Here is a 15,644-nt window from a genome sequence, read left to right as displayed (position 1 = left end):
AAATTCACTTGTTTCTTGTTTTGTTTCAAGTGTGCATATGTAGAAGATGAATGTATTTATCACTGAAGGCTCAAATAACTAACACAATTAATTTAATAAAATGTCCAGGTTGTGGGGAGGGTGACTATGCATCTTTGAGAGTGTATGTCCCCACGTATTACCAGCGTATTAACTCAGTAATAACAGCAACAGTACAGAACACTCCGGGAATGTAGGATGAGAATATAAAGAGATTGCAGTAATAAGTGTAATGGTAGGCTTTAATGTGGAGTCAGCCAAATACAATTTGTTCAGCTTTATTCCTCTGGTATCCTAAAAATTTCCCATAAGTTTAGTCAATGACTGAAAATTGTCCCATGCCCCATAAGATAGAATTTTTTTCTACTGCCAAATGTCACATGCATGAATAGATAAAGACTACATAGAAATCTAATTATTTTACCTGTTATTTAGTAGTAAGTAAAATTAAACCCGTTTTTTGAATGAGTTTGTAGAGGAAAATAAAACCCCACGTGTAATTCCAGATGGTATAATTAGTTACATGACTCTAGTTTTTTATTTTGCTATTTTATATACAACTTCTTTATCTCATTTGTACCATCCTCTTCTGTTATTTTTTTGTGATAGAAACGAGTTTTTTTTTTTCAGAACTGGATAAGATTAATTTTTAATAAAAACTATGTAATCTGGAATAAAATACATGGGAATGTTATTCTTATAAATTGATTTATTTCTAATCCAAATACACTATTATACTGATATTAAACATTTTCATTAAAAAACATAAGCAGAAAAATAAAATCTGAATCTTTAGAACTTTATTAAAATGGTGATAAATGGAACACCTAAGTATTTTTTTTCATATTTAGATACAAACACCACTTGAAAACTATTTTTCACTTCTAGACATAATTCTCTAAAATCTATGTAAGCTGACAAAATTGTAGTAATACTAGTAAGTTTTAGCAATAAGCCGCCTTATTCCATGAAGTATTAGATGAGCTTTGCTTTTCACTTCATTCTGAAATAATCTACTGATCTGTGGCAAAGCAAAAGAGTGGGGGAAATTACTCGAGAAATTCTCTATCAATGAAGGTAAAATATCAAATTAGCCACAACATATGTGATTTAAAAAATGGTCTGTTGTTGACTCATAATGAACTGCTTCTCTGGAAACTTAAATCTTTGGAGGGAACCTACAACAGGCAGATCTTAGAACATTTCTGATATTGAATAGTTGTTGAATGTTTAGTGAAAAATACTGTTTTCTTTTTACATAGTGTATGCCTGAATTGCATAGAAAGAAAGGGATTCATTATAAATGAAAGTATCTTAGGCATAGAGAAGATGTACAGTATATATTTCTCATTTCATTTGGTAATAGAACCCAATCTGGTCCTTGACTTAGCTAAATTGATGTCTGTGTTTACAGAAATTTATGGAAAAGTAGTATTATAAGTCTCTCCCAGCTCCGGTGCCATCAGATCACCATTTTGCAGCCCATATACTTAACTTCCTTTAATTGGAAAGTAAATCCTCCAAAGTTAAACCATAATAGGTGTAATAATAGATTATTATTAAGGCCCTTAGCTTATGCTGTAGGTAGTGACACTGGAACTTTTGTCACTGTGCTTTTGTCTCCCTGTAACACTCGTGTGAATTCTAAAGTTGCTCAAACAACAAGAATTTAAAGATCAGTATTGAAATTTTTCTCAAAGATAGGTATCAATAAAAATACACTTGAAAAATCTTAGTTTTTCTTTGATCTTTGAATGTCCTGTCTAATGACTTAGATAATATGGTTGAAACTTAAATCTTTCGATTTTTCAAAATGCCTTCTTGTAATGGTCACAAAGAAAAGCCCCTAAAATTGTTTCCGTTCTAACTAATAAAAAGAAATAAAAATGAATGTTAATTCAGGCATGTTTGTTTAATATACCAAAGGCCTCTTGCTCCCTCTACAGAAGGTGCTTCAAAATTGCAGTCACTTAGTGTTTTTTTTGTTTTTGTTGTTTTTTCCTTTTTAAATTGAACAGATTTCTCATGAGGTTCATGATAATTAACAAAAAGATTTGGATCCATGTGTGTATTCCCAATGCCTTGCAAACTAGTTGGTCGTCCTAAAGTGAATCAGGTTGAGTTTGTGCACTTCTGCCTTGGCATTTTTCATTGGCTTCAGCCGGGGTTAGATTAAACTCTGGTAGCAAGGGTTATGAAAAACATTGTTTATGTTTGCCTATTTGTTTGGGTTTGTTTTATTTGGTTTATTTACTCTTATGGATAAGTGAAATGCTTAATGTTTTTGATATTAGGTGGTGGTTTTACTCATTTTAATTCTCTTTTATTTAGCCAGGGAATTTAAACCATAAAAATAAAGTACTTCAAAGACTTAAAAATAAGTTATTTCATTATCTACATCTAATCATTCCATTCATTTTTAGCTCTCAGTTGTTGATAGGAAGAAAAACCTAACAACTTCAACTATAATTTCACAGGATAGTTAAGTTTTACAGAATTAAACTGGATATTTTTCCAACTGTAGATAATATTCACAAGAGACAAAAAGTTTGACCATTCTATAAAGACTTCTTTAATATATAAAACGACCATGCTTATTATTGTAGCATCATATTTTACCCACTTAATTTAAATTGGAGCAAAATATTAATATTTTAATAGCTTTGGTTTGAATAAATTTATACATTTTGTCTTACAAATCCAACATCTTTTTATTTTATTTGACAGGTTACTAGTTTTTCCTATTGTGCCATTTAAAATTGTGAGGATGAAAATTCTTTTATCCCATCAAGGGTCTTAACAAAAGATTGAAAATCCTTTTCATTTGTATTTGATATAAGAACAGCTTCTCTGATGATACCCTGTAATTGAAAAATGAACATAAGTGATAAAGTAGCTTCTTTGACTTGAATATGTCACATCAGACTTGCCTGTTTTGAATATTATGCTTAAACTAGATTGGATTTTTTTCCCCTGGTAGGTGTACTGGTCCGTTAGCAAATTCTCTTTCAGAGAAAACAAGAGACCCAGTAGAGGAAGATGATGATGAATACAAGATTCCTTCATCCCACCCTGTTTCCCTGAATTCACAGCCATCTCATTGTCATAATGTAAAACCTCCTGTTCGGTAAGAGTATGGGCAGATTTTTGCCGCTTACATCTGCATAAGCATTATCATTTGTAATGTTTGTTTTTAAACAATTGATTCACGTCTAGTTAAAAATCCTTGATTTCCAGTTCAAATCCTTCTCTTCCTATATACCATTTCCAGCATTACTTTTAAAGAAAACTAAAAGGTGCAGATTTCTCATTAATCAGGAAGTCACTTTATTTTATCAGTTCTAAGCACGTATCTCATGAAGAAAAATTAGTGCTCAGAAACTAACGTATTATTCTGACCTTCCTTATAATTTTTCTTCATGATGTACATACTAGTATAATTTATATTCATTTTCCTTCTTGATGTACTTGCTACCTACTTCTATTCAGATTTTGGAGAAGTGGGAAAAAAATACCAAGGTGTTTCTCTTAACTTTTGTTTTTCTATCAAGTGCTATTTACCTTCCTTTAGATCAAATAAGAATGTGAGGAATAGGCCAGGCGCGGTGGCTCACGCCTGTAATCCTAACACTTTGGGAGGCTGAAGCGGGCAGATCATGAGGTCAGCAGTTTGAAACCAGCCTGACCAACATGGTGAAACCCTGTTTCTACTGAAAATACAAAAATTAGCCGGGCGTGGTGGTGGGCGCCTGTAATCCCAGCTACTCAGGAGGCTGAGGCAGGAGAATCGCTTGAACCCGGGAGGCAGAGGTTGCAGTGAGCCGAGATCGTGCCACTGCACTCCAGCCTGGGTGACAGAGCGAGACACCATCTCAAAAAAAAAAAAAAAAAAAGAATGTGAGGAATAATGGGGGTTTTTTCCTTACTTTTGTGGCTTATTCTCACTTACATGGGGATAGCCTTGGTCTTTGACTTGGAAGCTCCATCGAGGTAGATAAGAGTTATTAATAATGGGTTGTTTGTATTGAAATATTAGTTTGTCTTTATGTAAAGGCATGAGTCTGCATTTATATTATTGAATTTATAAACTGAAATCTAATATTTCTGGGTTTGTTTGTTTTACCTGACTGACATATATGAGGTACTCAGTACTCCCAGCTACAAAACTTACTTTCTGAGTTCTGGTTTCCTTTGTATAACATTCCTGGGGCCATGCTTGGCACATTGAATAGGGCTCAAGTGCTGCTGGTGGCCCTACATTCCAGCATCTCTCCATGACTGACTGAGGGATAGGGGAGATGGCAATTACTTCAGTCATCTGTGCCATCTTTACTTAGTGTGCCATTTCCTTTTGAGGTCAAGTCAATCAACTGAAAACATTTTATAAGTACAGTGTTCCCTTCTTTTCCAATGAAAAACTAAAAAATGTTTTAATGTGTTTCTTCAAGCATCTCACTGAGGTAGAAAATGCAGCACTTGGAAAGAGAAGGACATTTTTATTTTAAGCAGATGTCTGTCTTAATAAGTGACCCTGGTTAGAATTATCAACATTCTGCTGAATTACTACCCAGAATTATTAACAGTCTACAGCGCAGGACTTTAGTTTTTTAAAAGCAAGAACCTAAACACTCCTTGCTATTGCTGGTGTTTAAATAAGACATCTGTTGATAAAATAGTATCATTGAGAAGACAAAGAAATAACGAGGAGGTAATTTTATGTAGCAGAAGAACCAAGTAGCTAGTGATGTATTTGAGAACAAAAGATATTCCTTCTCATCAAATATAAGTTGTTACAATTTTCGGTTCTTTGGCTCTTACAAATGTGCAGTAATTTTTAAAAACTAAAGTAGGATGAGCTTTTTTTGGTCTCTTTGGGAGTCTTATTTTTTTCATTGCTGGATAAGTAAGGAGTATAATTTTAATACGTTAAATTTTAATTGTTACATCATATTGGATGTGATTTTTTTGTGGCAGAGCTCCCAAATCTTGAAAATAAATTTGAATTATAACCATCATTACCATTTTTCTATTGTTACAGAAAAGTAATAAATGTTGATAATCCCTAAATGTAATTGGAGTGAATTCTTTATCTAATTTGTTCTTGAAAGCTGATGGGTGAAGTATCTTCTTTTGTGCTCTCCAAAGAGCTCTTTAAGCTTAACACTTTCTTTCCCTGTGTGTATTTTTCCCCCTTTGGAACATCAGGAGAAGTGAATTGTCAATATGTAGAAAAAGTGACCCAGTAAATGAGTAATTCAATTTAATTTCAGTAAAAATCCATCATTATTATGAAGATTCAATACATGATAACTATTTTTAAATGAACTATATCTGGCCCCTTAAAGAGAAGTGGCCACCAGAGAGAATAGAAATGAATTTCAGATGAAGCATTCTTGCATTATCTATTCAAATACCCACCGTCTCCTCCATTACATATGCACTTCTACTTTGCTCTAAAAATTCCGAGTAAATCAGAGAAAAGTAAAATGTAAACTCTGATTTCTATACCTCTTTGTCGGTTGGTTGTTATAGAGCTATATGCTGAAGGCAAAATGTGCTCCTTATCTTCTCTTCCTGCTGCTATCTTCCCATAGCTCAAGTTTCGCCATCGTGTTCACAGTATGATTCCGAAGAATTAATACCAACAATTTGGCTGGCTACGGTGGCTCATGCCTGTTATCCCAGCATTTTGGGAGGGTGAGGTGGGCAGATCACTTGCGGCCAGGAGTTTGAGACCAGCCTGGGCAACATGGCAAAACCCTGTCTCTACTAAAAAATAAAAAAAAGTGGCTGGACGTGGTGGTGCTCGCTTGTAATCCCAGCTACTTGGGGGAGGCTAAGGCATGGGAATTACTTGAACCTGGTAGGCGGAGGTTGCGGTGAGCCAAGACCATGCCACTGCACTCCAGCCTTTGCAACACACAGACACACACACAACAAAACAAAAAAAGCCCCAACAACTCAAGCATACTTTTCTGGTAAGTAGTACCCTTTACAAACACATTAAAAACTGTACTTGTCATGTACCCAAGGCCTTTGCTAAAGTCATTTTCTGTAGTGTCAGAATTTCGTTCTTGGCAGTGGTGAAATAGTACCACAGGCTTTAGTTCTTTGAATGTTCCTGTCAGAATTGTAATGGAATTACTGAAAGTTTAATAATTTTTCTTCTTTTATGTGCTGTAGCTTATTTTTATTACAAGGAAATTTTAGGTTACAGAAGCAAAAATATCATATTAAATGCTATCAACAAATAATGAAGTCATTGAGACTGCTATATGTTTTTGCCTTGGCACATACTTCTTTTTTTACTTCAAAAACTTTACCAGGTTCTATTGAATTCTTCCACAGAGATAAGTTAATTTTACATAGTGTTTAGGATATCAACAATTTTTGTAGCCCTTGTAATTATTGGTTGTAGTTTAAAAAAAGAGAGACTGTGTTCCTTGAGATATTTACTTCTACATTTTAAAATAAGGGATGAGTATCTTGATGTTATTACTGGTAATTTTCCAGAAAAGAAAAATATATGTTCAAACTTTATTAAATGAACAGGAATACTAGTTCCCTCTACCTCTCAAGTTACTTTTAACTGGAAAATATTCTCCTTATATGATTTTACTCTGAACTGTCCTTTAGGTCTTGTGATAATGGTCACTGTATGCTGAATGGAACACATGGTCCATCTTCAGAGAAGAAATCAAACATCCCTGACTTAGGCATATATTTAAAGGGTACGTATAGAATATAATTTCCTTTGTGATATACATCTTAATGGTCAGAATTTAAAGGCAAAATTTCATGCCATTGTACTGAAAATACATTAAGGTTTTGTGTTATCCTCTAGGAGATGTTTTTGATTCAGCCTCTGATCCAGTGCCATTACCACCTGCCAGGCCTCCAACTCGGGACAATCCAAAGCATGGTTCTTCACTCAACAGGACGCCCTCTGATTATGATCTTCTCATCCCTCCATTAGGTTGAAACCTTTAAAAAAGTTTTGAACAACCCACCCCTCCTTCTTTTAATTTCAGAATTTTCAGAATTCAGAGTTCAGTATAACACAGACTCACTGGGTTGTGAAATTTGCCTGAAATTTGAATGGGTTTCTCCAGGTGCCGGTGACTCCCAAGTTCACGAGACCATTACTCCATGTAGATGATTAAAGTAGTAGTGTGGTAGTTGGGCATCAGTCAGGTTTTAAGCAAGTTGTTTTGTCCATACTAAATGTAGTCTAAAAACACATGAGAGCTTTGTGCTCTAGTAGTTTTGAAGTGATGACTTGAAGTGTTGAGATTTTCTTTAAGTATAATAATTCTTAATGAATATGAACTTGCTTTTCTTGCAGCATGAGCACCAGTTCCACTTATGCTAATTAAATTATGCAAAATTAAATAGTTGTATGTAGAGAACTGATAATAAATTCTGTTTTATTCTAATCATTACAACTATAACACATTCAAAAAAATCTCAATTTCCTTGTTTCAAATTATAATATGAAAGAAACATCCTATGTGTATTTGTGTGTATCCACAGGTGAAGGTATATGTAGGTGTGTACATATGTTGAATTTGGCTGGTGCCGGTGTCACTGTTAATTTCATTAATTCTAATTAGGAAGCATCTCACCCTGTTTTTAGAAGACAGAATGTCTGCACACCTTACGTAAGGCTTCACAATAACAAGTCACTGTAACATTAAATAATATATGATGAAAGTCAATTTACAAGCTTTTCTGAACTGGCTGTTAGGCCACCAGAAATACGAAATGAACCTTTCCATTTTCTCACAAGTACCACTGACTAGTATTTTGAATGACACAATTGCAGTATCTTTCGCTCCTGTTCTCTCTGTAGTTCAGGACTTTATTCTCACCTACATCAATTACAAAAGCCTCCTAACTCTGTTACCTACAGTCTTTCTCTCCCTTCCACTTCTTCCTGCACACTGGTTTTTGACATATTACCCAGATCTTCATCACCTGGATAAGCATTGTTCAATAAAGCTTTCTGTGGTGATGTAAAGGATCTGTATATTTGCATATGGATTAAGTGTGATTATGGAACTGACTTTTGCTTAAATTTAAATAGCTATATGTGGATGGGTGACTACTTTATATGACAAAGAGACAGATTTTCCAGCCTGTCTTTTTACCTTGACCTTTTTCTAGGTCTTCTTATGCGTGTCTAGGTCTTTCTTAATACTGTTTACTCTACTTAGACGATCCTGTCCTTGCATTTGATGAATAAATTTTTGAGGCTTCTGATATCCCAGGACTTCCTGTTCTTCAACACTTCACTGAGTACCACCTGTCTACATTTCTCTTTCCTCATCCAATGCATATGTCTCTTTTATGGGACCAATCAAACACTTTCACTTGTAAATCATACCTATTTGTGAGCTTTTTTTTAAGCTCCTTTCATGGAATCTCAGCTCCTTGAGTCAGAGCCTTATAATTTTGATTTTCATATCATGCATGAGCCTGGCCCGGTGCCTGATGTTTAAGGGCTGAAAAAAGACTTGAATAAATATGATAATGTAGGAAATAGCTGAAGGTTAAAATGATAGCAAAACTCTCTCTCCTGCATCTTCAGATGTGTTAATAAGAAAAATATGATGATTAAAGAAATTAGTGTGCAAATTTTTTCTAAAGCAAGTTCAGTAAATAGTAATATCTTTTTTTTTTTTTTTTTGAGACAGAGTCTTTCTCTGTCACCAGGCTGGAGTGCAATGGCATGATCATGGCTCACTGCAGCCTCTGCCTCCTGGGTTCAAACGATTCCCCTGCCTCAGCCTCCCGAGTAGCTGGGATTACAGGCACATACCACCACGCCCAGCTAATTTTTTGTATTTTAGTAGAGACGGGGTTTCACCATGTTGGCCAGGATGGTCTAGATCTCCTGACCTCATGATCCAACCACCTTGGCCTCCCAAAGTGCTGGGATTACAGACATGAGCCACCATGTCCAGCCTCATTTTTCTTTAAATATGCCATTATGTTTAAATCATTCAACTTAAAAGCGTGAATTTTTATTATTAGAATATGTGTTTATGTATATCCTGTCTCATTCCTAAAGTATTTTGAGATAGCTTACAAAACATGTGCTTTTTTGTTTTTGTTTTTTTTAAGACTTAAGGTAAAGAAAACTATGAGTAGAATAGTAAGGTGTAGCAGGGGACAAATAAGTAGATATAAAAGTATCCTGCAATATTCTAGTTATTAAAGCTGGGAAATATGCAAATGTAAGTAGTGCTTGGAATCAGAGAAGGTTCTATATTTAGCTGTTCTTCTGTAGCTAAATCTGATAAATTGAAAAATATCATATTCCTCTGCTCTAGGTACATTTTATGTATATTTTGACAGCATATCAAATATATGAAACATTAGGTTAAATAAATTAAAATCCAGTGGAATAAACTATATGGGATAATCTAAACTATTCTGTGACATTAAATTATATGTATTTGATGTGATTTTCCAGTTAAAGGCTGTGAACTCTTTTTGTTACACAGAAAATCCTGTTTTCATGGTGTGACTGATAATAATTTTTAGTTCAAACTCTGAGTCCTAATATTACAAAGGTTACAAGTGAACTATGAGCTGTTTCATAAGTTACAATGCTGTCTCATAAGTTACAATGCTGCTTTTTATAAAATGGCCTGATAGAAAAAGTTTGCATGGGTGTGTTTGTATGTATGTATATGTGTGCATGTGTGTGTTTCTCTCCAGACTTTCCCACAAAATAATTAGATCCCATTATCAAAGTTGGTGAACTGCTGGATAAACCCTGCAAGTGAAATTCTTTATAAGCAGCGAGAGAAAATCAATTATTACTTTTGTTTGATGCTGTGTATTTTGATTAATGAAGTTCTGCTGCTGATATCGACCTTTCTTTAAATGCAGGTGAAGATGCTTTTGATGCCCTCCCTCCATCTCTCCCACCTCCCCCACCTCCTGCAAGGCATAGTCTCATTGAACATTCAAAACCTCCTGGCTCCAGTAGCCGGCCATCCTCAGGACAGGATCTTTTTCTTCTTCCTTCAGGTAGGAGGGAAAAGCCAAAGAAAACTTTTCACTTAAAGCAAAAATATTTCCAAAACCATACTATCAAATAAATGCTAGTGATTCATTAGTCTCTACCTCCCTAGCAGAACAGAAAAATCCCTGGGTGGTAAAAGTAGCAATCGTGGGTACGTTTATTTGTCAGTTGATTGGTTTAATGCCAACAGAATTACAGAGATGGAAAGAGCAATAAGGAGCTACAGAATGTAGAAATGATGCTATAGAGATTGTCCAGTCCAGAAACCTCCTTATGTTACAAATGCAACCCTGAGAACCAAAACTGCTAAGGGGTTAGGCTAATAGTAATGGGAACAATATTTAGACTTTGTCTTCTGATTCCCAATGCAATGTTTTTTAATAGGTTTTTAAAATTTTGCTAGATATGCCTTAGTGTCATAATTTTGTTCAAAACATAAGATTTTGGTAAATTACATTGTTATAACATGAATAGGGAAGTTTTTCTGAAATAGCTGCATTTTATTGTTTTGTTGTGATATTTTTAATGCCTCAGTGTGTATCTACTCACTAATTATTGGTATTCTAAGGAAAACTAATTTTTTCTTAGTAACTATTTAATATTATTTATATATGTATATATTATATAATATTATTTATTAGTTTAATATTAGTAAACTAATTTTTTATATTAGTATGTTTTAAAATTTCAAAAGAGGATCTGAAATAAAAATGAAGACTTAATAAACCATCTGCTGCATTAGTTAGAATTATCAGGAAAAAGAAAAAAAAATGTTATATGGAATCTGCTGATACTAATTAACAGTTCCAGTCTGTCTTGTTAGTGATATTGTGCCCTGAAACCTTTGCCTCCTGGACTTGATTTGGGAAAATATAGGGTAAAGATGTTCTTTTTTTCACAGTTCCTTACATTTCTACATGAGATAAATCATGAAAATCTTTAAAAAGTGCTCAGTTTATCCTTTAGCTACGTATATGCCTCATGGAAACTTGAGAATCTTTATTCCCAACTGATTCCCTTATCAGCTTCCTCAGTTGATTATTAGTCATGTCTACCATTAGTTTTTCTTAGTGTTTTTTTTTTTTACTTGGTTTGATAGTTTAGAAAGTTTGAAGAGATTTGATAAGACACACAAGTTATGGACGTACAACTTGCAATACACAGCTTCACTTTCTTAAAGTGGTTTATTTTTCAAGAATAATCTTCTGCTTTTACACCAGTAAATATTGATTGAGCCATTCACTGTTTACCCACTTGTGATAGATGCCTCCTGACCTCTGGAACCTTATGAGTTCACTGGATTCTGCCAATTAAAGCACTAGTGTCATAACCCATTCCGGTCCAAGCAGGAAGTATAGTGTATGAGTCCGTTTTCACACTGCCAGAGAAGTACTACCCAAGACTAGGTAATTTATAAAGAAAAGGGGTTTCATTGATTCACAGTTCTGCATGCCTGCGGAGGCCTCAGAAAGCATACAATCACGGCAGAGGTGAAGGGGAACCAGGGCACGTCTTACATGGCAGGAGGTGCAAGAGAGAGTGAGCAAGCAGGGAAAATGCCAGACATTTATCAAAAACCAGATCTCATAAGCACTCACTATCATGAGAACAGCATGGGGGACCACCCCCATGATCCAGTCACCTCCCATCTGTTCCCTCCCTAACACGTGGGGATTACAACTCAAAATGAAATTTGAGTGGGGACGCAGAGCCAAACCATATCATAACTGCTTGGGCTTTTATTCATATAGTTACATGTAAATGCTGCTGTATTTTGCTATTTTTTTTTCACTTATTCAAAACTTTGTCTTATACATAGACTTTTTAACATGATTTTTAGAACAATGAGTCATTCTAAATCTTAGTTACTTAAACTTCCTGATGCTAAGTTCAGGATAGTTTCCGGCTCTCCTATCACCTTTTATATGTGTAACTTAAGCCCCAGTAGATGGAACTTTGATGATGTGGCTTTTTTGACAAATAAAGTCAAGCTTTCCAAGAGCTATAATAGAAGAGAACATTTTACACAAATACACTCTTTTACCTGTTTTTGTCAAAAGAATTAATTGTAAAAGGTTTTATTTATTTTATCTTAATTGTTCATTTCCTTTTATATAAAATCTTCATAAAGAAACCCCTCAAGATTAATTGCTAAAAAAATTACTAGTTTAAAATGAAAATGTCCCCTCTTATTAGCTAAAATGCAATTTTTATAAACCGTTGTATTTATTTTATAGATTTGCCTGTTTTGTGTTTACTTGGCTGCCAGGAAGCTCAACAACAGTTATTCTTAACTTAGAGTGTCAGGCTAGCATGGGGGTCAGGGCAGTGTTTTTCAAGCCTGTTGACTCTCTCTTGACTTTCGTTAATAGATGGACGTATTCTAATTCTCTTCCCAATAATTTCAACATCCCTTATAATAAGTATTTCTTAAAAAAAAAAAAAAGGCAACTTTTTTGTTTCCTTTTCCAGTCTTTCATATCATTTACATGACAGATTTCTAGTCTGGTACCAGATCCTTTATGACTTTTTTTTTTTTTTGAGACAGGGTCTCACTCTGTTGCCCAGGCTGGAGTACAGTGGTGCGATCTCAGTTCACTGCAACCTCTGCTCCGAGGTTCAAGTGATTCTCCTGCCTCCGCCCCCTAAGTAGCTGGGATTACAGGTGTGCACCACTACACTCGGCTAATTTTTTATATTTTTAGTAGAGATGGGGTTTTGCCATGTTGGCCAGGCTGGTCTCGAACTCCTGGGCTTATGTGATCCCCCTGCTTCAACCTCCCAAAATGCTAGAATTGCAGTTGTGAACCACTGCACCCAGCCCCTTTATGACTTTCATTGTGACAATTATTTTGATTCAAATTTAAAACCATGTATATTAGCTTTCCTCCTTTTCAAAAGAAATATTTTACTATTTTAATGCTATTGCATATCATACAGCGTAAAGGTTTTTTTGGCTGATAAATGGGCATTTGAGTGTTGTTTTGCAAAGTATTTAATACATTATACTGTCTAAAGAAATGTAAAAGATTCATGATAGCAGTTCTCCCTAAGAATTGACTTTATTAAGAATATGCTATAAATGCTAAAGTTTAACTCAGTAGTTTTAGAATTATAAAAGGTAAATAAAAGGGACTGCAAAATTTAAACAAACTGAGCATTTTACCGTTGTTTTCGTTGTTCAGTCTGTAAAATCTTAGTCTGGTGTAATGATATATCTTTTCTAAACATTATTGAGATTTGGTTTCCTGAGGAAATAATTATTTCTAATTAAAGACAAATGATAGGTGTCTTAGGAACAGAGGTTGAATTTTCTCATGATATTATACTAAGTACCTAATCAAGCCGGCGTTTTTATTCCAGCATTCAGTGCCCTGCACAGTTGGGCCAAGTTCAACTTTTCAGCCTTATAGCTCATTGACTTCTATATAGTAGTGATTGTCAAATTGCAGTGTCCTATGTCTCTGGGAAAGTGCCTCAGTACTCTTGTAGGATCAAGGGGACAGGGCAAGCAGAGGCAGGGCTCTCATTCTTCTTTTATCTCTTTTCTATTTTAGGCTTTCATGTAAGATTTCTTTTGGCAGAATAGTAATTCCTACAGCTGTACATGAGCCCTCAATTTTGGACAGACCAATCATATCTTAACAAAACCTGAAGTCCTCAACAAAAGCTTTACACTCTTTTGTCTCCAATCCCAAGGCTACCACTAATGTATATGTGCTTTTTTCCATATTACAGAAAAGTACTTCCTTTTTGCTGGTGGATTGAAGTAGACACCCCTCCCTCTACTTTGTGCCAGGTCAGGGCTCAAGAAACAAAGCAAAGGCTGTATTTAAGTCCTGCTCATAACCATAACTAGGTGTCTTTGTGTAGTGCACAAAATACAGTGTTTTGTCAGTCCTTATGCTACCTTTATTTCGCTGTTTCTCTAACTTGTAATCTCACTTGAAGATCTTATCTGATCTTAAAGTCACAGTTCAACTCTGAAAGCTAGCCAAATTGACTTTATTAAAGATAAATGGAAGTTTTATTTTTGGATCCAGAAATGCAACTGCATAAGTAAAATATGAAGAAAATCCAGATGATTAGCAACAATTGTTGAAAAGGTTTTAGGGGTTTTGTTGACTACAATCTTTATAAAGCATCATCATGATGAGAAAGCTCATGCCATTTGGGGCTTGAACTCACAGAATTCAAATCTGAGGAGTGAAGTCCTCCACAGTACTCAGCCTTTGTGGCGACCACTGTGTTCAGATGTTGAAGCATTAATGGGCTAGAGCAGCAATTCTGAAATTGTGTTCTCCGGATTCACAACATTAGCATCTCCTGGGGATTTGCTTTAAAATGAAAATTCAAGACTTAATAAATCAGAAACCCTGGGAGTGGGACCCAGTGGTCACAAGCCTTCCTGGTGATTCTGATGCACGTTCAAGTTTGAAATATACTGGGCCGGGGTATTCTCAAAAAGGTGCAACCAGGATGATAAAGTAAACTAGAGTGGATTAAAGGAACTGAGAATTGGCTCAGAGAAGAGAAGACCTTGGATGTAGACGAGAGTTGTCTTCAGTTACAGTATTTGGGAAAGAAGGATTATATTTCTTCTATGTCACTTCAGAAGGTAGGAGTAAGATCAATGGGAAATGTTAAGAATGAAAATTGCATTCATCCTACAAAGAAGTTTCCTAAATCATTACAAATTGTTCTACCTTGAGCGTAGTGAGTTATCTGATACTGGAGGATTTAAACCAATGGTAGATCATTACATACTAGAGATATGAACATGAGCTAAAAGCATGAGGGCAGCAAAGAGGGGAGAACTTTGTTTCACCTAAATGGCTCTTCAAACCTTTTCTAGCATTAGTTTCTGCTTTGATGTACTCTATTAAAATTTGGGGGATAATTGATAAATCTTCCAGGTGGTTTATGGACGGCCGGGGAGGAAATTTGCCATTGTTTTAATTATTTAATTTTATTTGCCTCTGTTTTTACACTTGGTAAAAATTTGGAAGTGTTTCAGATAGTGAAGAAAAAAAAGAATTAAGAAAAACATTTCAGGCCAGGTACAGTGGCTCATGCCTGTAATCCGACCACTTTGGGAGGCTGAGGCAGGCAGATTGCTTGAGCTCAGGAATTTGACACCAGCCTGGCCAGCATGGCGAAACTCCAACTCTACAAAAATACAAAAATTAGCCGGGTGTTTGTGGCTCACACCTGTAGTCTCAGCTACTTGGGAGGCCAAGGCAAGAGAATGGCTTGTGCCCGGGAGGCAGAGGTTGCAGTGCGCCAAGATTGAACCACTCTACTCCAGCCTGGGTGACAGAACAAGACTCTCTCTCAAAAAAAAAAAAAAAAAATCCATACTTCCTCCTCCTAATCATTGATAGGTATCCTTCCTTTTTTTTGTTTTTTGTTTTGTTTTTTGCCTATGAGTATGTAAGTTCACATTTATGTAAAACTTATTTCTCATAGTATATGCTATTTATAACCATTTTCCAGTCAATATGTCATAAGCAATATATATAGTTGTTAAATATTTGTACACAATATAATTTTTATTGATGTATATTTCCTCATTTCCTTTTTAAGTAGC

At 35.1% G+C, this 15,644-nt stretch overlaps 1 protein-coding gene across 10 annotated transcripts in view; it reads left to right on the top strand.

Moving 5' to 3' along the window:
• Nucleotides 1-15,644, top strand: part of CBLB (Cbl proto-oncogene B) — a 214,463-nt gene that overhangs the window by 181,472 nt on the left and 17,347 nt on the right. For 3 of the 10 annotated variants that reach the window (XM_063661584.1, XM_054484012.2, XM_054484013.2), the window contains exons 14-17: nucleotides 2,999-3,145; nucleotides 6,655-6,749; nucleotides 6,863-6,994; nucleotides 9,919-10,059. In XM_063661584.1, coding sequence (XP_063517654.1) covers nucleotides 2,999-3,145; nucleotides 6,655-6,749; nucleotides 6,863-6,994; nucleotides 9,919-10,059 — 515 coding nt within the window. The remainder of the gene's footprint in view (nucleotides 1-2,998; nucleotides 3,146-6,654; nucleotides 6,750-6,862; nucleotides 6,995-9,918; nucleotides 10,060-15,644) is intronic. The other 7 variants (XM_054484025.2, XM_054484015.2, XM_063661586.1 and 4 more) reach the window with 3 other exon arrangements.

The sequence above is a fragment of the Pongo pygmaeus genome, chromosome 2, assembly GCF_028885625.2.
Source record: "Pongo pygmaeus isolate AG05252 chromosome 2, NHGRI_mPonPyg2-v2.0_pri, whole genome shotgun sequence".
NCBI lineage: Eukaryota > Metazoa > Chordata > Mammalia > Primates > Hominidae > Pongo > Pongo pygmaeus.
The sequence above is the reverse complement of the archived record's forward strand: the minus strand, read 5'-3'. Positions and strand labels throughout refer to the sequence as shown.